Consider the following 23,895-nt stretch of genomic DNA (forward strand, 5'->3'; position numbering starts at 1 on the left):
AATGTGAAGAATTAACCTCTTTATCCAATTGCGCTGCTCTCGAGTATCACGCTTTTGGAAATAAATTACAATTAAAATTACCTTGCGATTACTCTTACAAACGAGAGCGCTTTTCAATACTTTAGTTGACAAATCGACTACCTTTCTTTCTACGTGAGATTGCAACTGAATATTTGCACTTATAACAAGCCAATAGTTTTGTAGCTTATCCTTTCGCACTATGAATCAACAACAGAATGTTTAACGTAAAAATGAAATGAAGTAAAGCATTCATGCTTGGTAGATGCGCGCCTGGATGTCCCTTCATATTTAAAATATACTGCGTTGTTTGGTAATATTCCATGTACTCTATGTAGAATTATCTACAGAAACAGAATGGTAAATATACCGTGTAACATTTCAAGCCATACGTGAACGGTATCACTTCGTATGCATGTATGACCCGATTTGTCTGCCTGTGTCGGCAACCATTCATATAGCGCACTCAAGTGCTTTCAGATGACACTCTAAAAAAAAGGTTTCAGGCATGTTTCGTTGGTGTGCCACTTCTGATGCAAGAGATGCGCAATCTTATGCTTTCCGAGATGGGTTGCATTTTTCCTGTGTTCCACGGTCAGAAAAGAGCCATTCATGCAAAATTATGCAATATGTAACCCCCCCCCCCCCCTTTGCTCTGTTATGCCTTATTGGCGCGGAAGGTACTGCAATGAAGAAAGAAATACATAATTATTTACCTAAATAAAAAAATTAAAATAAATATATTTTGCCACTGTGAACAAATGCTGTCGTACTCACTCGTTGGCTTTTTAGGTGTCTTAGGCTTTTTGTTACGTTTGAAACCTAAAACAAGTAAAATACACATGTAGAACACGCTGCATGCTTTGGAAGAATATATAAGTCTTAACTGTTGCACAGTTTCACAAAGCGCTGCTAGCAGTATATCAAAAGGTGATCAAGCTAGCGCCAGCTATTTTGATTACCTCGCTTTACCTCATCAGTTTTTGGGTTGATTAACTCACCACATACATGCAGCTGCACATAAGCAGTCGCGATGAGAAAAAACTCTTCATTAGTACAGCTTGACTAGGCCCTTTTCTTCTGTTAACGATGGCAGTATGAGAGCAAAACTTGTTCCTGGGCGAGTTGGTGCCTAAGTTTCCTAAACATGTTATTCCTGGCGCAATGCTTAAAGCATGGAAAGAGACAGAGGAGCGCTAATTACCAACCGTTTATTGACGGTAAAATCTTCTCTGTCCTTCCGTCATGTTAAAGCATATCGTCAGAAATAACACGTTTAGCCAACTTAGGCAGTATGACAGCAAAAGGTCATAGACTACAGTCGTGCAGAATGACAGTGCACTTGCTTTACAATGAAAACAGATTTTCAAAGAAGGCGAGAAAAATTCGTAAATATTTATTACGGCATGCTCAAAATAAAATTCTTTGAGGAATGTGCGTAATCTTCCATTAGAAAACTTGAGTTTGTTTTATATGTTTGGCAAGCAAGAACACCAGGCCTGCGCGGAAAGCGCAACACAGTCACAACGAAAGCTGGAAGAGCGGCCTTTCTAGAGCCCGTTATAACTCTCTTGTGGCTGCTAATACCAGTACACTAGCAACGTACCCACTACGCCGCAAATCCTGATTTTTGTGAAGCTGGGAAGCACCCACCGCGAAATTGATCGTCATTCTGCGGAGAAGCGAGGCACCATCTGTAAGGCATTCTGTGTACTTTGCTGGTGCGATGGATGATGACGATGAATTATGGCTCAGCCCTTTGTAATGAGTTCGAAGCTTTAAACGATCTACTAGTTACGTAAGTTGCATTGTGTGACGCGCGGTCGTTATTTATTTCTCTCACCACGCTTCATAAGATACGTTAACGTGAGAAATAGAGAGAGAGGGAAATAACTTTATCGAGACCATAAGGAAATGGGTCATGGGAGCCTATGGGCTTCCTTCGCAACCAGTAGAATTGCACTTGCGAGTAACCCACTACGCTATAAACCATCATAATTTTTATGAAGTAGGGAAGCAGCCACTATGAAAATTTTAGATGCGAATCATCTTATAGCGGAGTTCAAACCGGTGGTGCTGGTGGTGGTGTGCGGTATGACCACCCTTACTGCGCATGCGCAAACGCTCTCCACACACCTCCTCTCCTCTCCCCTTCCCCTTTCCCCTTCTCCTCTTCCCCTCTGAAAGCGGGCTCGACATGCCGAAATTCTCTCCTGCGCAACACCGCGATGAGCGCCAGCGCATGCACGTCCCCTCCCCTCTCTCTCCTCTCCTACGCTGCCCCCCCCCCCTCGCGCGCCTGTTGACCGCGTTCCCCGCTCGCCCTGTGAAAATTAACGGCCAGGTTAGAGGGAAGACACGACGCGCGTAGCGTCCCTCTTCGTGTTCCACGACGCGAGGTTAGTGGCATGCATGCCCAACGAACGCCAACGGAACGCGATCGTGCACGTGCTCCGGCTTCGCATCGCCTCACGGTCCCCTTTAGCGGGCAATCGTGTAATTTTTTTCATTCTGCGGAGAACCGTGGTACCCGCTAAACACCTGTAAGGTATTGTATGCGCTTTGTTGATGCTGTCGCTGATGACGATGAAGAACTGTAGCAGAGGCCTTTGTAATGGGTTGGAAGCATTCAGCAACCCACTCGTTGCGCAATTCGCCTTGTGTGAGGCCTGGTTACAGAATTCGCGTTGTTTGACGCCTGGTTGTAATTTTACTGTTCTACCACACTACATTACATGTGTTAATGTGGTTCCTTCACGACATGAAGCCTGTATAGGGTCATTTTTCAAAGCAGTTTCAAGCACCGGCCCGGCTCTGAGGTAGAATGCTGGGCTCCAGGCAAAGGGCCCAGGTTCGAAACTCGTTCCATCCCGGATATTTTTTTCTATTTAGTCTTTTTTTCGTACTTCCCGCGATAGCGGTTACTGACACCGGCGGTGGCGGCGGCGGCGGACAACTAAGGCGCCAAAAACGGCCCTTATTGTGATCTCATAACAGCTTTCGCTGTAATGACATATTTCTTGAAAGCAAGTTCGTGCGTTGCTGCGGAAAATATCAATGTCAGTTTAATTTTTCTCAGTATCATATTTGATGGAAAGCAATACGCTTTGTCCATAATAAGGGTTTGATTTAAATATTTTACGCTTAGCGAATAGCTTGACAGGATAGCTTGGAATAATAGGTTACGACTGATATGAAGCAACTGCTCTGCTATAAGACGCGAACTGCACTCATCTAGTGACTATGACTGGGTGACGGATCCCTCGTTACTTCAGTGGTATGTGGCCGTAAGATTGCAAGCCTTCAAAAACATTCTGAAGTAGCCTAGCAAAAAAAATATTCACTAAGTAGCTGTTGACATCTCGAAATGGCGAAAGTGTCGAGTTAACTCGCTCAATCCTTATGGAAGCATCAGGTCATAAGACAGAAATGTACTGGACAAGAGCGATCCATTGAAAAGCGTTCAGCAGATCTTAGAGTCACAAGTGGTAGATTCCTGCTTACCTTCCAACGGACATATAATTGTTACACTCTACTAGTAGGCGACAAGGTAGCGTCAAATATAAAGTTCAACAGCAAGTGTAAAAATAACACATAATATCAATTCAACGAGGCATGCAAGAAAAAAATCACACCATCTCCCGCTAAAGGGGACCATGAGGCGATGCGAAGCAGCGTTTCAGCATGTCGAGCCCGCGTTCAAGAGGGAGGGGAGAGGAGGTGAGTGGAGAGGGTTTGCGCATGCGCAGTAAGGCTGGTCACACCGCACACCACCACCACCGGATTGAACTCCGCCATAAGATGCTTTGCATCTAATAACTCTGACCAGGAGATCACCAAGCATGAAAGCAGCAGTATATGGTGCTATGCAGGATGGCCCGAGCTTCTCGGGAACATGAGCTTGCTCCGAGCTCGCACTTCGGCGGTTATGATAGAAAGACAGTGCGGAGCGCGCGACAGCAGCGTTGATAAAAACGGCAACAAGATTGAGCATGGCGTCACAAACGCATGTGCGGCATTTGCGGCGGTTTTCAAACGTCAGGTAGACGTCAGGTAAGAAGTCTTCCTTGACGTCTCGAGGTAAGACGTCAAAAACCCTCCGCGCCGTTGCTTATCAAAAATTTTGAGTGGCTTAGCTCGGCTATGCCAGGATATAAGTAGCAAAGATTCAGCTAATTATTCTTAGCTTTCCAGATTGTTTAGGATTAGCCTTCTGTTCATTCTTCGTACGCTGAACCACTAATTGGCAGGCAACTACTTCGGGATCCGATGAGATAAGCTTCTCAGCTCTTCTGCGCCGTTGAGCAGCATTTGCGTTCTGCTTCTTCGTGGCGTTACCCACCTGCAAACGCCAGTCAGATGCGCTATCACGCGGCTCCAGCGCAGTGTCAGACGGCGACTGCATAGCGAAGGCGAATAGCTGCGCACGCGCCGGCGCCAGTGTGTCTGCCATGGCTACCACGTCACTCCTCTCGAATGCGCAGACCAGCAGCGGCGATTCGCCGCGACGGTGGCAGAGTCGACGCGCGCGCCGGTGCCAGTGTGTCTGCCGTGGCTCCGACGCCACTCCTCCCGAACGCGCAGAGTAGCAGCGGCGAGTCGCGCGCGGCGGTGACGGGGAGCGCGTGAGATGCCGTCTCCAGTGAGCCAGCTGTGTGACATCACTGATCCTCGCGCATGCGCAGCGCGGCTCATGAGGATCCACGCGAAATCGGCTCCGGCTAGGCAAGTGTAGCTAACGCTACAATAACTAAGCCACAGCTCCGCACCGCCTGTGTTTAACCTCGCCTAGCTGCGCATACGCCGAACGGCAGCCGCCGCCAAGACACGCCCATAGACGGAGACAGTCCGCGCATCCGCCGCGGTGAATTTTCCCGGCGTGGCGCGAGCCGAGTACGAGCGACGTAAGGTGCGAGCTTCTACCGGGGTGCCAAGATTTGCACGTTAGTTTCTGGCGCTGGAGTTTGAACATTCTTGCAAGGTCTGTGACATTCTGTGGTTCAACTCTACTCTGTCTACGCCAAGGAAAGACCTAGCATCAGCCAAGAAGGCCACGTTAATCCCCTAAGATTGACAAGCTTCACTATTTTTAAGCTTTACGTGGCTAGTGTAAACTTCCTTTAGTTTTATGCATTTTTTACAGTTTAGTATGTTGAAGTGGCTCCTCAATTAGTCGCGTCTCCGTTCAGCAGTATTGAAGGCATCCGTGCAATATGTAAACGAAAACCAGGCTAAGTAAGATTCCGTGTTTGTAGATTTCACCTGCGAACCACTGAGCCACATTCCTCGTTTAAATAAGGCTGTTTCACCAGTCACACTTACGTTTAGGATTAAACTTTTTCAGAATTCTTCTGGTTCCTGAAAATACACAGAAACACATTTGCTTATCACTTCGCACTTAAAACATCGTCCGTTGCAATCCCCATCCATTAACCTATGCCGACCGTTTTTAATAAATTTTCCAGAGCAAAAATAAATAAATAAATAAATATAGCCACCTGTCCATGCTCATCGACGTGGGGCCACGGCCGGACTGGAGGGGCGCGCGGGCGTTCCTTTTTTAAGAAAGAACGCCCGCACGCTTCTCCACTCCGGCCGTGGTTGGGCATACCGTAACATTTATATACGATCATTTCTTCCGAGAAATTATCTGCAAATTTATGTTTTACGTGCGGGAACCATATATACCAGTTTCACTTAGCAGCACATACATACATACATTCGCTTCATATCAATTCATAATACAATGGTCATTTGTAGTCATTATTTTCAGATATGTTCTTATTCGCACTTATACATATTACAGAATGAATTCCTGTTGATTTAATTACATCGCATTATCGTGTCGGTCGTGTTTTTTCTTCTTTATTAACGGTGACCATTGCCTATGAAACCACACTCTGTCTTGATATCTGTTTTATTGTGTTTTTGATAACTAAATATTCCCTTCTCATGCTGTTTCCGTTTGGAGTTTTTGATGTTATAATGCCGTTAGGGACCATTTAACAATTTTGTTGGGTCCCTAAAAGTGTAAATACATGTACCACACAAATAAAGAAATAAACTTCAAACTTCAGATAATGAGGAATCATACGGGAAACGCAGAGATATAAATTCGGCTGATCCGGGTGGCACTTTCACTCTAGGGAAGATCATTGGAGAATGAAAGATGAAGAACATTATTAGGGCATTCACAGGCGCATTACAAAGCATTCATAACGTAATAAGCAGTCCTATAGGTTGGCGCATCTCAAGAAACGCTGAAACGCTTACGCTTTCGTAGCATTAGAAATTGAAGACGCACAAGGCAGTGATTACAAGACCTCTACTGTTGACTGCTTATCATCTAGATGCAGAAGCGTAGCCAGAACTTTTTTTCGGGGGGGGGGGGGGTTCAACCTTACTTTATGTGTGTTCGTGCGTGCGTTTGTATGTGTGCGTGTATATATGTGCAAGCAAAATTGAAAAATTTCGGGGGGGGGGTTTGAACCCCCCCCCCCCCCCCCCCCCCCTTGGCTACGCCCCTGTCTAGATGCCCTAATACTATCAGAAGGACAAGCCTCTCCTTGTAGCATACTGTCCAATATCACCACAGTTTTTTAGAGTACCTTTTACCCCACAAGTCTCGCAGTTGTGAGCTGTCCGCATTTCCCCTTAAGGAAGGAGTAGGTGTTCGTAAAGACAACTGCTACTCGTATGCGGCATAGCAACACTTTTCTGATAAAGTAAGAACTGGTATTAGTTGTACTTTCATGTCTCAGTCTACGGCATATAAGCTCCTGTTGACTGGATGGTGCCGCTCAGCTCCCGACACGACGATACAGCATAATTTAAACACCCCCAATGCAAGGGCAGGCTATACGTTCAGCTCAAACAGTATTAACACACAGGCGTGATTCGTTTATTTCATGGCGGAGAATAACATACTTTGAATGCACTGACGCTAACGAGTATCACTGAAAAAACTTTTTACGAAGAAAACCTAGCACTTGCCAGCTCTGCCTGCTAGATCAGTTATTGTGAGTAAGTGGTACCTGTACACTCACTCGAATTTCTCTGTGGCTTTCCTATGCTTTTTCTTAGCGTTTCGTCTTTAATGCATTGATGTAGATAAAGCGTACTCGTGTCAAACGTTTCATGTAAGCGCCGTAATAAGAAGTCATCGAACAAGAAATGTCGCCGGAGCTTTCTCACGACTTCAAGGCGACGCTCCTGTGAACATCTCATCTGTCTTGTTTGGATACATATACCGTGGAAGGAAACAGTCTATCAGTAAAGAGTAAATATATATATATATATATATATATATATATATATATATATATATATATATATGCAGGATTATACCGCTCAACCATTAATCCGGACTGCGGGGTTTCACTCTAGAGTTATAAGCGTGTGGGTTCGTTCAGTTTAGATCAGATGTCCTGGGGTTGCTCGGCGTCGGCCTGTGATGGCTCTCAAGGTGAACAGTGGTGGCAGCGGACGCTGCACACTGACGTGCTGGCGGACCAAGTCAGGGCTGTCCAGAGGGCCCGTGTGGCGGCAGAGGGGCTTAGCGTCTCTGTCCCGACGTGGGAGCGGGCAGCATCAGTCGCGGACTGAATGCTCAGGACCTCAGTATATTTATTCATACCATACCATAACAGAAAAGCGATATTTTTCATGCGTAGGTACGAGGTTCCGTGCCTACCTCGACATTTGCATGCTTTTTTACAAGAACATATTCGGAAAATGTTTGAAGCCACTGTTGCTATTTCGAAGCACAGGACTATAAAAAATACAAGAAAATTAAAGGAATGGTACAGGAATGCATACAACAGTGTTTGAAGCTGTTATACTGATGCTCGGGAAAGAATATCATGTGAAATTACCCGTACATGCGCTCAGTGGTTAGTTTCGCGTTTGTAAAAAGATAGCAGTTTTTACTCACTCGATTGTTGCATCTGTTGACCGCGCGGAAGTGTTGCGGCATTGCGACCTACCCCTGAAGACACATAATAAGGCACTTGTAAATCTCCTGCGTCTAAGAACATTCGCACTTCAATGCAGTGGAATTGCTATAAGTTCAACAAACAGCAGAAAGTGATCAGGTGTATGTAGTTGCATGTTATTGAGGAGGAAGTCACTATCACACTACTTACTAGCTGCATCTCTATTAATTATCAAAATAATACAATGTGTACCGTTAGTCTCCGTGCTCGAATTGCTGTAACAAAAGACATGGCAAAAGAAATCACTCCAGCTCGTGTCATGGGAGGCTTACGGAGTGGCCACCATTACACGAGTCCAAAGGGGCGCTGTTCAGTTCTTGAAATATGATTGTAGTGTCATGCGAAGTGCTTTGCGTTAGCTGGTTTGTCGAGGTGGTTTGTTCAACCACCGCCTTTCTTTGCTCATTGATCGTGAAAGCAACTGGGAGACGACGTTTTGTTTTTCTTCCAGCTATTTTTGCGCGTATCAAATAGCGAGAGCACCTCTCGAGAGCGTTGAAGAAAAATGGTTCTTTTTTTTTAAGATAGAACGTAGATGTCAGTCTTGAGTTCTTAAAAGGACGTTGTTGTGAATGTTGTTTTCTTTTTTCTGTTTTTTTTTTTTGCTGGTTCCTACAGGTAACTTAGCTGGGTGCGCGACCCCGTCGCGTTCCGCCTTACCAAATACAGTGGTTTTCAATTCAATTCAATTGCTACGAAGACTTGCCATAATGCGAAATATTTTGTGTGTTATTTTTGTGCTGCGAAACCAGCATCGTGCACAAATTGAAGCACTGTTTTGTAGACTAATATATGTTTTAGTATCCAGGGATAATTGCTGTTCATAGAACAGTAGCGGAGGCCGGCTTGCAGCAACATACGTGTGATTCCGAAAGTTCCCTGCCTGGCATTGAAAAAGCAAAGCTATTTTATAAATGTGGGCAGTTTGCTCTAAGTCGCCCAGAGCTTGGCAGAGCGAAGCACGAGCCCGTCGACGCTCGTAGTCCCCGTCGATCGACACGTCTAGCCTCCCGTTAAAGTGACTGACAACCAATTTTAGGGCACCTGTTTTCTTTAGCGCATGGGAAGGCTAAGTGGTCAGAGTGTCTAGCCACGGAATGGTAACATTTTTAATCAGAAATTTTCTATCTTCGGCGAATATGAAGCCTTATACACAATTGACAACACAAGCTGCAAACTGTGAGCGCGGTGGTTTACTGCGCATGCAGGCACTCCGCGCACATGCGCCGCAGCTCTACATTGGCCACTGGCAGCAGCGAAGGCAGCGCTGCTTCTCACCGTGCAACTCCTTTTACCTCGTAGGCAACACAGAACAGAGCGGGTATAGATAATAATATACATACTGTAACTTTGAGGACCAATTATGGCGCGCACGACAGCAACAGACTACGTACAGCAATGTGACCGTCTTCATAATCCTGCTTCAAGGCTCTTCCGCTAGGCTGCGCGAAATACCGGTTTTTGTTACATTTAAGCACGAATTAAAAATATAAATCCTACTCACAACGCGAAAAGGATGCTACAACTTGTCACTGTATTTCACGGTCTTTTCATTTCTACCAGGATCTAATTACACGTTCTGTCCAGTTGTCGGTCCATTCAAGGAATGAGTAGGAGCGCCCATCCCGTCTTCTTGTCTCTTGTGTCCCGTCTTTTTGCGCTCTGCTTTTATTTTCAGACAGTTCACCAACTCACCCAACAACGCATTCTATTAGCTACGAGATGTGCGGCTTCCTCCTCGGGTGTTCGCACTTACTTAGGACGCCCAACGACTCTCTGGGCACGATCCGGTGCAGCCAGTCTATGCACCACAGAGCCGAGGTTGGCGCAATGTCTCCGTCGGTAGACGTGACTCAGATAATGCACGTGAGCGGCTTGGCCAGGTGGTGTGGTATGTGGTCGCTAGACGACGCGATGCTTGCCTCCTCTCTTTTTAACACAAAATTGTTTTATGCCGGGGTCCACCAAGACTTCAGTGACGTATTTCCGTCACGGAAATGACGTAGAAAAAATTTATACGATCAGATGTCAAAGAAAAAAAGTTCCGTCAACGGGCATCGAACCCACGACCGCTCAGTCCGCAACAACAGATGCGGGGCGCGCTGTCCACTGCGCCACGGCCACTTTTTTTCTTTATTGCCACTGCGCCACGGCCACAGACTCTAGAAGTTTTACAAACGCGCCTTTTATATCTACCACTCTCCCGGTCGGCGGGGTGTTGTTGCCCTCTGGGAGCGGTAAAGTAATCCGTCATTACTGTGGCCTCCGCGATTAGCACCTGCAACGCGTTACACGTCCGTCCCATTCGGCGCATTTTCAATACAAGTCCAATTTTCTCAATGCCTTAACACACCACGAGGTGGCGATCTTTCGCCAAGCGTCGTAAGAGCGTCGCAAGGGCGTCGGCCTTGCTCAAAGCATCGCGCTAATCCAAACCAAAAATAGCTCTGCGACGCGTGCCTGCCTCACCTGGCTGTAACACCGCATTGACGTGAACAGCGCGTGTAATACACAAGGACGCAGAAATGACGAGGACTAGCGCTGAACTCGCTAGTCCTCGTCATTTCTTCGTCCTTGTGTATTACACGCGCTGTTCACGTCAATATGGAATACCAACTAGCCCGGTCACACACCTTGTAACACCGCGTTCACCGCTGACGCGCTCACCCCGAGAAAAATTGCGGCTGGGCTACCGGGGCGGCAGGACGCGCTTTGCGTTTCCCTCTAGTCCGTCCGTGGTGTTCAATCACAATTTAACATGCCGCGGGATGGCGACCAAGTTCTGTGTTCAATATGCGACGCTCTTCTGGATATCACACCTCCTTCTCTGATTACGTTTGAACCGTTAACTACTGCAGCTACCACAAGGGTTTGTTTAATCATTTAACATATACGTTAGTCGTCGGGATGGAGATGTACCGCCAATCATCAAAGTGTGTGCATCCACGTTAAACGGTGCTATAATAAAATAATATTTGGTGTTTAACGTCCCAAATGCACGATGTGATTATGAGGGAGGCCGTAGTGGAGGGCTCCGGAAATTTCGACCACCTGGGGTTATTAACGTGGACCTAAAGCTAATTACACGGTAAACGGTGCTATAGCTGCCAGATATCAATATACATTGTGCAAGCTCTCTTATATCAATTCAGTTACTTCTGTAAGGGCACGCTTTACTTTCGTGTTATTCCGATTCCTATGAAGGAGGGATCAACCGTCTTTTTTCTTTCTCTCTCTTTCGTTGATATTTCTTTCTTTCTCTTTCTGCATTTCTTTCTCTTTATTTCTCTCTTTCTCAATGTTGCTGTGCTACGCTTTACTCTCTCCCATCTTCCTTTCCCTCCTCCTCACCCTCACTTTCCTTACCCAACTCCTTGGTACGCTATACTATACAAGGATATACTACTTTTCATGTTGAAACGTTTTTAGTGCGCACAAAAGACGGAGGACACAGAAAGAAGGTACAAAACACAGAAGAAGGTTCAGTTTTACTGTAAGGCTATACTATGTTCTGCTAGTGTGCCTGGATAGCCGAGTGGCTAGGACGCTCGCCTATCGAGTGGAGGGTACACGAGTTCGAATCCCGCCTCGTAAAGAATTTTTTTCGGCAAGAATTTCTCTCTTTTTCTGTCTTTATGTCTTCCTTTCTGTCTCTCTGTTTCCTTCTTTATTTCGTTCTCTCACTCTCTCTGCACACGTTCTCTCACACATCAGGGTTATTACAGGCAACGCCGTAGCGGTGAGTAGTGGTATTTGCCCAAATTCTGTGGCACATACCCGTTCATAATTCTGATAGTTTTTGGGTACGACCACACATTTTACGCCTAGCTAGAACAGCTTTGCTGTTAAAACGCCCGTCTCAGGCACATAGCACCATCTATTAAGAGACCTGTGTATGAGTTCGAACTCGGTACGCAATTGTACATGAACTGCATAATGTAATAAAGGAGAACACCCAATGCATTCTTATTGTGGCGTCCGCCTGCTTCACTACAACGCTTCAATTCACACAGCGAGCGCTGTGAAGGCTACAGCCTGAATGACTCTGCTACTACGAAGGTCTGCAGCTTCGAGTGAATAGATCAGACACCCTACAGCTTCGACATCAGGCCCAGTGACTACTGCCTCTTCTTAAGGGTCAGTAAACAACCCCGGGGTCCGAAATTTGTGATTGAGATATAACTGCGCACTCGGCCGATGTGAACATGCCGCCACAAGAATTTTGCGAGTAAGTACATTATAAGAAAGTTGCAAGGAATGGAACAATCATTTTCGGCTGGTTTTGCTTTGTCGCTCAGCCTCGCCACCCTTCTCCGTCGCTCAAAAGCGCAGGCGCAGTCTTTCGTCGTGACTACGCCCACATCGGCAACGTTGCTCGGCGTCACCGAATGCGTCATAGGCGCGCAGCCAACGAGCGAGCAAGGCTTCCACAACGTGTTTGTCGTGGCAGTTGCACGCAGGCGGCGCGGTGAGGAAGCGCGGTGCGAGGCACGGACGAAGTAAAGAGACACGCAACAGGCGCGACAACTGCGCTGTCAAAACCACACAACCGAAACGGCCAAGGCGCAGTTTCGTAGTGCAGAGGACCAATCAACGAGGTCAGTGCTACATAAAGTTTCCGATAGACAACATTATGCCATATCGCGGGAAAAGAAGACTGGTAAGACGCAGGAAAGGGCGAAATATGATCACAGCGGCTTTATGAACGAATGAAGCAGCTTGTTTGAGAGGTGTAAAAAAAGGTTGGGGTCTGTTTACTGGCCCTTTAAGGCTGAAGAAAGATCTCCGAGACGAAGAAATAATGCACCTGATAATGAGTGAAGAATTCCGTCCAGTGACAAAAACCCCAGGCCTGCGCTGAAACCGCAGCACAGTCACATCGAAAGCTGGAAGAGCGGCGTTTCTAAAGCACCGTTGTAAGCTCTCTTGGGGCTACTAATACAAGTACACTAGCAAGGTACCCACTACGCCATAAATCACAATTTTTGTGAAGTTCGGAAGCACCTACTAAGCCATTATCCGTCATTCTGCGGAGAAGCGAGGTACCAGCTACACGTTTGTAAGCATTATGTGCACTTTGTTGACGCGACGACTGATGACGATGAAGAATTATGGCTCAACCCTTTGTAATGGGTTGGAAGCTTTAAACGGCCGACCAGTTATGTAATTTGCATTTGCTCTCCCGCCATACTGTACAACATACGTTGACGTGGGAGAGAGAGGGGGGGGGGGCGAAGAACTTTACTGAGACTCCAAGAAAATGGATCATGCGCTTATGGGCTTCCTTGGCAACTAATACAAGTGGGCTTGCGAGGAACCCACTATGCTACAAATCATTGCAATTTTGGAGAAGTAGGAAAGCAGGCATTATGCCATTTTTCGTCATTCTACGGAGAGCCGTGGTACCTGCTAAACGCATGTAAGGCATCATGCGCACTTTGTTGATGCTGTGCCTGATGACGATGAAGAATTATGGCGGAGCCCTTTGTAATGGGTTCGAAGCATTCAACAACCTTCTCGTTGCGCAATTCGCATTGTGTGACGCCTGATTACACAATTCGCGTTGTGCGACGCTCGGTGTTTATTTTACTCTTCTACCACGCTACATTGCATATGTTAATGTGGTTCCTTCCCGACATGAAGCCTGTATAGGACCTTTTTGCAAAGCAGTTTCAAGCACCGGCATGGCTCAGAGGTTGAATACTGGGCTCCCACGCAGAGGGCCCAGGTTCGAACCTCGTTCCATCCTGGAATTTTTTTCCTATTTATTTCGAGCGATAGTGGTTACGCACACCGGCGGCGGCGGCGGCGGACAACTACGGCGCCAAAAACGGCCGGTGAAATGATCTCATAACAGCTTTCGCTGTAAAAGTTCATCCTCTTTTCCCTGTGGAATAAAATGATAGATCAGGGTTACGAAAAATATGCTGAAGTGCAGGGAGATCATATTAAAGAGTGACGAAGTTGTGTTGTGCTGCGAGGTAAGAGTTGGTCAGGCCGAAAATATATGGAATCACCTATGAAACGTTTCCGATTAGTCGCGTGCCTGGGCCTGTCTGTAGTGCCTGTATAGGACCTGTCTATAGAATGGAACCGTATGGGCCCGTAGTACACACTGGTTAAAAGTTACCAATTCCACGCAGTAATGAGCGACCGTGTAAGGATCCCACTGGCTCGAAGCCTCCTAAGCACACCTTCCTCCAATCTTTAGTACGTTGATGGCGCAGAGAGCAAAGACACGGCAACACTGTATTTTATTAGATGTGAAGCATCTCATAGCGGAGTTCAATCCGGTGGTGGTGTGCGGCGTAACCACCCTTACTGCGCATGCGCAAGCCCTCTCCACACACCTGCTCTCCCTCTCCCATCCCCTCTCCACTTCCCATTTCCCCTTCTCTTCCCCCACCCTCTCCACTTCCCCTATCCCCTCTCCCTTCTTCCTCTCCCCTTTCCCCATCCCCCTCTCCCCTTTCCCTCTCTCCCATCCCCTATCCAATCCCCCTGAGAAGCGCGGGCTCTACATGCCGAAACGCTGCTTCGCATCGCCTCATGGTCCCCTTTAGCGGGAGATGGTGTGATTTTTACATTGAATTTCTCACGTCAGCAACAGCCTCAGTGCCATAGAGTTTCCTACACTACTTACTAGAGGGAACTCTGGCGCTAGTGTCTATGGGAGCTGCAACGCATGGCGCTTCAGCCAGCATGGAAATCATGGGTAGTACTCCGATTTCTCTAAACTTCGTTCTTTCGGCTAGGTTTTGCTCCGCGACGACTGCATCCGTTTTGCCGCAAAAGGAAGTTCAGCAAAAGTCAGCAGTTCCACTTCACCACTTTAACCTATTTAGGCTCACTAATTCAAACCTGGTCACGAAGTTCACAATGGTCTATTCTTTTATCCGAAGCGAACGCCCAAACACAGCAATAAACAAAGCCACAAGTGCGTTAGAAGCCGTAAGCACGAATATTAGGCAACTCCGTGTACTACCCATCATTCAAAACAAAAGGTATGTTATTTCGCAGTAAAAATACAAAGATTACGGTTAATAAAGTTATAACACTAAACTCCTCGCCCATCGCCCTCGTATCCAGCTTTAAAACATTAGGCGTCGTCTTTTAGGAAACATTATGCGGGGATGCACATGTCGATTGCCTAGCAACAAAGCTGTCTCAAGTGATTGGTATTGTTTACCGCAATCGCCATATACTGCCGCAGAATGTTATGATGCTAATTTTCAACAGTTTGTTTCAGTCCATACTTAATTACTGTCATTTAGTTTGGGGCACCACTACTCAAGGAAATGTACGCATAATACACGTTCTACAAAAAAAGTTCCCACGCACAAGTGAAAATGTCCCAAGTCACTTCCACACACGCGAGTATTTCTTAAAATATAGGATACTGCCAGCCACAACACTATATGATTACCGTTTGGGTAGGGCGTATAAACAAGAGTTAAAAACTGGATCAGATTTTCTTAAGCGCCTTTCCAGGTTACAAGAAAACACCTCTGTATATGCAACACGTAAAAAGGAATACTGGAAAATACGAACAGTGCGAACAAGATATGGAAAACAAACACTCGGAAATAACTTACCAAGATTATTAAACAGATTATTTGCGAAGGGCCACAATTAGAGAACATGTATTTTAAAGCTATACGCAGTTATTTTGAACTCAAGACAGATATTATGGAAAAACATTGTTCTGATGCCTTTCACTTCTATATCTTGCACATGTGTGTGTGTTTTCTTTCTTTTTTGGTGTTCTACAATAACCAAGGTTACGTGTGAGTAATGTTATCATCTCGCGGTTTTTTTCTTTGTCTCTGCAAAGGATTGCAATTTTGTAGAATTAGACATTATTGTACTTTCTCTATATGTGTCTTGTGTTATATATTGCTGAATAATGTTTATATATTGTTAACATATCGCTGCTGTTTAGACTGCTGCTTTCTTTCTCTATATGTGCCTTTTTTTCTATATGCGTCTTGTGTTATATATTGCTGAATTATGTTGATATATTGTTAATGTATCGCTGCTGTTAGCGCTAATGAGGGGGCCGGCAGGCTCGTCAAGCTGTCTAAACGACAGCTTTTTCCGCCCGACCCTTCGTATCAATCACTGTATTGATGCGAAAATAAAAGTCATTGTCATTGTCATTCTGATGGTGGCTCAACGATCGCAGCGCCATAGGTTCCTCTAGGTAATTGTAGGAAACCCTATGCTCAGTGCAATGTTCTCTGCTGCAGTAAATACATCATACACAAACAATCCAATATATGAAAAATGTGTACACACACACACTCAAGTGTGTGAGTGCTTGTGCAGGCGCACGTATAACACAGAAGCATTTACAGTTATTCGACGTTTCGACAGGGACCGGTCATTTTCAAGAATGGCGTTCACAGATGCAGTCGCTGATACGCGTTGGCTCTGAGGGAGGTGCGAAGTAAGAGTTTCATTACAATGCCAAGAAAATGGCCACTCGTACCTCGTGACTCTCTCAGAGCGAAGCGTGTATAAATTCAGAGACGGCACCTGTCAACTCCACTCTTGTAAAAATTACAGCATATCCACGGGTGAATGAAGAAGAGCTTGGGCGAAGCTCCTGAAGCAATCATGGTTACACCCTAAAATATTCAGTGGTTTCGCCCAGCAGTAATCAAAGCGATACGCCGCTTAGATTACTGCACGCCATCTAGCGTGTAGGGGGCCACTGCTTTTTTTTCTTTTTGTCTTTCTGTTTGTCCCTTTTTTTCTTTTTTTTCTTTCTTTTTTTGCACACATCGCACACATCTCTATGGAACTGTGCCACCTAATGAATGATACGGCAGACGCGACGGCGGGGGCACGCCGGATGGAGCTACGACCGACCCGGTGATGCTATAAAGAGCTTCGCCCCTAAATGTCGATACGTCGAATAATTGTAATTTCATCTTTTTTGTACGTGCGCGCACGCTTCATATTACTTTTTAATCACCGGATTCAAGGACCGTGAATATATATTTATATGTATGTATGTATGTATGTATGTATGTATGTATGTATGTATGTATGTATGTATGTATGTACGTACGTATGTATGTGCGCGCGCGCGCGCGCGTGTGTGTGTGTCATACGTCGTCATCATATAATCGTTGTTACTAACCGAAATAGAGCCCATGCTTACCCTTTCTTCTGTTTCTCTTAAATTTTCACATGAAGGCTGCCTGCCTTTCATTGACTACAAACTTATCAAGAGGCTGTTTAAGTGGCAACATCACGAACTCCGTCATGTCATTTCATGCACTATTTCATTTCAGGTCACCCAAGCAAGCCAGAGTGGAGCTGAAAGTAACGTGTGAGTAGGTCAATTCGAGCATAAAGCGGACGCTGCGGAGAAAGAGCAAGCTAGTTTAACCCGACCTTCGGAAATAGCAGGCAAACTTGAAATAGCAGGTAATATCCTCAAGATTCACTCACTTGCATCAGCGAGATCCATTTCCGTGAATATTACTGCGATGGTGTGTAGTGCTAGAGCGACAAAGGCAACGTTCATTGTAGCCTAAAGACCCATACTCGTCAGCCCGTAGGATTCAATTTCCGGCACGTTTATGCATGTATACCGGACGCGCGGCTCTGTAGCATACCTAGCGGACAGCACCTACACCTAAGAACCAGCTGGCATTGTTGTTTATAACGGCAGAATGCGACTGCGGTTGCATTATTCTGTCTCAAGTACGTCTTCATCCACCTTAGCAGAGCTGAATTCCCTGGAACGTAACGCACCTCAATAGAACAATTATGTGGCTATAGCTCACGCGAGCAGAAGCAGATGCAAACTTGCAAGCTAAGCTATTCTTTCGTGTTCAAAAGTAAGAATAATGTAAACCTTGTCGTCACCAAGGGCCATATGCGCACATGTGGCCGACGCAAAGAGCAGCGCCTCACCGACACGACGGTTAGCACCAATAATGCTGCGCTAATGCACTCTAAGTGTAGATAGGCGCCGTTCGTGACAGTGTCTGTGAGCAGCAACAATGCGGCTATTCTCGTTCTCGTAATTTCATTGTAGTATTTATGGCGGCGTTTCTGTCGACTGCCAAATCTTTTGACTCACGAACAGATACCACGGGGTTCATTTCTCATCAAGGATCACACATGGCATCAGTTTGCCAGGACGAATTTTTTCCACAGTGAAAACCTTCAAACCTTTATTCATCACTGTTAATTTACATAACTGAATTCATTTAATCCTGTTGTCTCGTCATACATATCGGTATGTGATATCGGACCTATCACACCCTATCATATCATCAACACCACCTTCAGCCTATCTTATTTCCACTGCAGGACGATATCCTCTGCCAATTATTTCCAGTTTGGCATGACCTGTGGGGCTCACTTTATTTTATTTCTGCAGATTGCTTAATTTTTAATATCATTTTTCCAATCCCTCCTCTTTATATACAAAGCGTAAGAGTGTCCTCGCTCATAAGAACTCGTCGAAGGCTTTAGGATGCTCAAGAAGAAGTTGCTCCCACCAGTATATTCATATTTTGAAGCTTAATCGGCACCAGCAAAATTACGATTGTCCAATTGTTCTTACGACAACGGTGGTGCAGAATGAGTACAAATTTGATTAAATAATCTTGCCTTTCATAGCACTAACTATTTCGTTGCATGCGAGTTGACATCGTTGAGGAGAGTCAACATTTCTTCTTTTACATTAGAGGGTAATTAGAAAAAGCGGACTTTCTGGTATCTGGTGTTTTCCCCAACGAGAGCAAGAACTGTAGGTACCAACTCGGTCACCAGCAGAGCAGGTTCTTTTTTGTCAATCAACAGCATACGAGCGTCGCCATTCTTAAAACTTCCTCCAAAGCTGGCTAGAGGGCACTATGTTTTCCTTGAATGAATGCTATAAGCAACACAAACAATCGTGTGATATCACACGCTAAAAATAAATATTCGACTAAAAAAAGAAACTTTCATTATGCTTAAGTAAAAAGTTCAGGTGTTGCACGCCATTCCATTGGTAAACTCGTGCAGATGATGAGGACGATTAATAGCAATAGAGGAAATTTCTTTGCCCATAGAGGAAACCCTGAAACAACGTTGCACCCTACAGTGTTACCGAGCAAGCAAGCCTAGTCTTTGGGATGCGGCCAATTTTGATTTTGTAAGTGAAACAGTTCCTTTGCATATTTGTAGGAGATATTTTGTATATACCGTGAAAGAGGCAAGATGTAGGTGTTACAAATATCTAAAAGGGTTAGACAAGATGACTGACGAGTCACGAGCGCGAGCTTTTTATGAAACACACTCGTCTTTTTCATCACCTTGGAGAGCACTGCACTAATCCATGGTCGTATTATAGCTAGCTCCCTTACATTATCCTGCATATATTTTTGTATTGGTGAAATATACCGAATTTAGAGTAGTATATATTTCGTACTGCTGTGTAAGGTTCAGTGCATTATTTGTCTTCTTTGTTACCAATAAAATAAGCCGCCCTCTTTTAGTAACATTTTTCATGCGAAGAAATCTGCGTTTTGTTGCATGGTGGTGACCAAAACTTTGTATCATAACGATCACCACCGGTGTATCATGGTGATTGCCATTTTAGATTGTATCTTTTTACTTACATCTACGTATTGATCTTTACATTCTCGTGATTTCATAGTTGGGACATCATAGTTGAAATCAAGAAGAAGAAATGGATATGGGCCGGGCACGTAGCACGTCGGCAGGATAACCGGTGGTCATTAAGGGTAACTGACTGGATTCCAAGAGATGGCAAACGCGTGAGGGGGAGACAGAAAATTAGGTGGGTAGATGAGATTAAGAAGTTTGCAGGTATTACATGGCAGCAGAAAGCACAGGACCGGGTTGATTGGCGGAACATGGGAGAGGCCTTTGCCCTGCAGTGGGCGTAGACAGGCTGATGATGATGATGATGATGATGATGATTTGGTTTCTGTACTGCACTTGTTGCGACAGCAGAGGCCACTGTCAGGCGAATAAAGCCTTTAGCCTCTGTCTCCTAAAGGAAGTCCTGAAATGAACTGAATTGTATTGAATTTAATTTATTGCCCCACAATTCATCATGCCTTCAATAGGGAGTTAGGAAATAACATCTTGCCGCAAACTGTTTGCTTTCAGCTTACTGCACGATTTCAAAGAATTACTTATAGGTTCGCACAGATGTGCGTGAGATAAGGGGAGGCAAATATTTATTTCCAATCCAAAGTCAAAAGTCTACGTTGATCACAACACATATCGAAGCAGTTAGGAACCACCACAGATTGAAAAAAAACATAAACTTTCACTACTTGCATCACCCCCTCAGGTGAGTAAATATTATTGCCAATGCTGTACTAACCATGCGTGGCCAGCATATATTGTTCAGCAACTACGCCATCCGTTCCATTACGATAGATGCCAGTCGTGTACCTTGCTGGAATATGATAGGAGAAGGCTGCAAGTGTTTGAGTTTTGGGTGCACGTATTAAAAAGCATTTCCTTGAAACGCAGAACTTAAGTGTGGAAAAACATATTAACTCTCGCCGGTCGGCATTATCTCTTTGTGTTGATATCCTAATTTTCGTATTGTCTGCAACGATGAAAGTACACGCTGTTCATGCGTTGGTGCAGTATAGAAAACAGGTGACCATAGTGTTCCCTCTTGTTAAAGTTGTTAAAAATATAGCGGAGAAACACAGTTAGTGCTTCAAAGAGCATATGTTCGGGCACGTTGTTAACACATTATTTTTCATAATAGTACACAAAAATTACAGTGGCTTATCGGCCTACCGCTGCAACGGAGCCAGCGAGTCGCGGCCACAACTGATTTCGTTCGCTCAAACCATGGCTGAGAGCACCACGTTCGCTGCCGCGCGAAACCTGTCGCTAAGATTACATTTTGGCTAAAGATAGCACCTTGGCTAAAGATGTATCTATATGATATATATATATATATATATATATATATATATATATATATATATATATATATTCCTATGAAGAGATGACAATGCCAATTAGAAATTCAGGTTGTCTTTAATGTCTCATCTTGCATACGCAGAGTGGTATGAAAACTGCAATTTTCAAAGCTTTATTCGCTATCCTACTGTACGCGTGCTTCTCATTGACGCCGAAAGTTACGGCATGGTAGGCGGATGGCACAAAACATATACCTGATTGTGCACTTTACTAACCACTTCATGCTCTCCCGTGGCCACTTCTCATGCCGTTATTTTCGTTCTTATCTTTCTTATTGTTATCTTTCGCCTTGTCATCTTTCTCGTTGTCTACCTTCATTCCTTTCTCTTTGCTGCTGTCCTCATCCAGGGGCGTAACGGGTAAGATTAGTGGTTCAAACAGGAAGTTCATTCGAAGCAATGCTACGCAAATGCCCTTGTGACACGTGACAACTGACATCTTCGGTATACCAGAACTCATTCTCCCTTCGTGCAGTGCCTTCAAATATTGTTGTTACTTATTTAAGAACACGAACGCCAGCCTTCGGCTAAATATTAGAGTCTCAATAGAACTGAAACAGCAATACATTTTGACATTATTTCCCAAATGTTCCACTACAAGTTGTAGAATTTTAGTTTTTTTGTCATATTACTTTTTGAAATGAACGAAGTTGTGCGACAAACGTCACCTCATGAATAATATTATCAGGAATTTGATTGCCGGTCATCTACAAATAAAGCGATGCTATTTCACCAGGTCAACCAAACTGTCTGCTTTATTTTCCCATGATCGAACACAACACCCGGATCTAGCGCATAACTTGGCTCGTTCGGCGTCAGATGTCCCAGACACTGCACCACCTACGATAACCTGTTACAAATCATAATCAAACACTTCACTGCACCATTCACCGTCGTGGGTTACGTTAAAAAACAACTGTACGTCTCTTACAACAATATAAATGTCGTGGACATGTTCAAAACATGTCTCGGGGAAAAATATTCTTGAGGACGCAACGATCATAGGAGCTGGATGACCAGCAAAGCTGTATTCGCGCTCGTATTCGCGTTTCTTATGTAGACGCATCTCCGCTTGTTCCTTCGGCATGAGCGACTTCAGACTGCGAGATTCTTCTTCGGACTCATCGTCTATAGCCGTGTAAGGTTGAGTTCTTCACCCGCGATCCGAGGATCGCGAATAAGCCAGAGGCTGACCACCAGGCTAGTGAAGTCTTTACACTCGAGGTGCCCCGTCAGAGACGGTCGTTGCGGCGAATTGCAAGTCAGAGGCTTGGAGATTGTGGAGCAAGCAGATTTATATACAGAAGTGGTTACGAGAACATATATACAAGGTATTTACAACTTCTGGCAGGCTACTTTGGACATCGTCCAACTTCGGGGGCCCCGAGCACTGCCTAGCAGTAACACCATTCAGACCAGACTGCCCTTCTTTCCATGGTCGAGCCATTTTGTCCCCCTTTGAGCACCTACTTTCCGCCTTGCAGTCACGTGGTCTCGCCGACCTTGGCACGCCCATTCCTAGCGTCCGTCCAGCTGGACCTGCGGAGAAAGAGCTCTACCGAAAGGGAGAGGTGACTTTCGGAGTTCTTTCGTGATAGCATACTCGGGAGAGTTGCCGCCACGGGCTGTCTTCCCTCAGCGCCAACTTGCCTCCGGTGACTGACCATGCAGTCCAGTAATGGTGGCATTGTTCATTGCCCCGGTCGCCGCCTTGAGCAACCCCCGCGCCTTCTCTTTGTTTGCGCGGGTGACGTTGTGGACATACAGGCGCCAACGGCCTTCCCGCGGCTCGCTGGTTTCTGCGAACCTTACAAGCCGAATTCTGCGTTTTTCACAGTTCCGATTTCTCTGCAGCAGGGGAGTTTATTTATTTTTATTTATTTATTTATTTATTTATTTACTAATACTGCTATCTCGATAGAACGAGACATAGCAGGAGTGGGTACGTGAGTTAGTAAATAAAACTACGAGCATACAAAACATTGAATCATACAAAGCAGAAGAGGGGACACGAGTTACAATGCATGATACTCGACCTACAAGGCATCATAAAAGCATCACGAAATGTGGTTCGGCAATTTTCCACAAACTGTTCATTTGGCCTTTCCCGCAAGGAGCCATCTAAGCTGTTCCAAATTTCGACAACGCTGGGAAAAAAGGAGTACTTAAAGCAATTTACAAATGGCTGAAAAGGAATAATAGTAAATGGGTGGGATCGGCGCGTGGCACGCCTAGTGGAATGACTGAAATATATCGACGCTTGGATGCGACTGTGGCCGTGTACAATCTGATGAAGTAGTGCGATACGCTCAAGCGTGCGTCGATGAGCCAAATGTTCTAACGACAAAGCGCATGCGTGAGCAGAAGGAGAAAAATCGCGGTCATATCTGTGAAAAATCAACCGTATTACTTTCTTTCGTATGGCCTCACGCTTACTTATGTCAACTGCAGTGTAGGGCGACCTACCGCCGAGGCGTACTCTAGTAACGGCCTGACGAGGGATTTGTAAGCAGTTAATTTGCAGTGCCTGGTAGAGTGCTTGAGGGTTCGTTTCAGGTATCCCAGTTTCCTAAGCGCCCTAGCACAAATGGTTTCAATGTGCAGGTGCCACTTTAGATTATCGGTGAATGTAATTCCAAGATATTCGAATGTTTTCACAGAGTTAAGGTAGTGCCCATGGTAACTGTAGCGCAAAACTAGCGGCTGCTTTTTGTCAGTAAAAGTCATTTGTACCGTCTTTTGGTATATAATGCTCATTTGTCACGCGGTGCACCATGCACAAAAAGATGAAAATCCATTGTTGAGACCCTCTTGATCACCTATGTTAGTTCACAGGTATAGAGCACGAAGTCGTCAGCGTACAACCGCGGTCTCACCGGTGTGTTCCTAATGACCTGTGC

At 45.3% G+C, this 23,895-nt stretch overlaps 1 protein-coding gene across 1 annotated transcript in view; it reads right to left on the reverse strand.

Moving 5' to 3' along the window:
• Positions 1–17,680, reverse strand: part of LOC119398679 (uncharacterized) — a 36,063-nt gene extending 18,383 nt beyond the window's left edge. Inside the window, exons 1-4 of the mRNA XM_049417387.1 lie at positions 17,475–17,680; positions 7,952–8,005; positions 5,341–5,376; positions 796–840 (exon numbers count right to left, since the gene is read on the reverse strand). Of these exons, the coding sequence (XP_049273344.1) occupies positions 796–840; positions 5,341–5,376; positions 7,952–8,005; positions 17,475–17,550 (211 nt within the window). The 5' untranslated portion in view covers positions 17,551–17,680. The remainder of the gene's footprint in view (positions 1–795; positions 841–5,340; positions 5,377–7,951; positions 8,006–17,474) is intronic.
• Positions 17,681–23,895: the final 6,215 nt, after the last annotated feature.

The sequence above is a fragment of the Rhipicephalus sanguineus genome, chromosome 7, assembly GCF_013339695.2.
Source record: "Rhipicephalus sanguineus isolate Rsan-2018 chromosome 7, BIME_Rsan_1.4, whole genome shotgun sequence".
Taxonomy (NCBI): domain Eukaryota; kingdom Metazoa; phylum Arthropoda; class Arachnida; order Ixodida; family Ixodidae; genus Rhipicephalus; species Rhipicephalus sanguineus.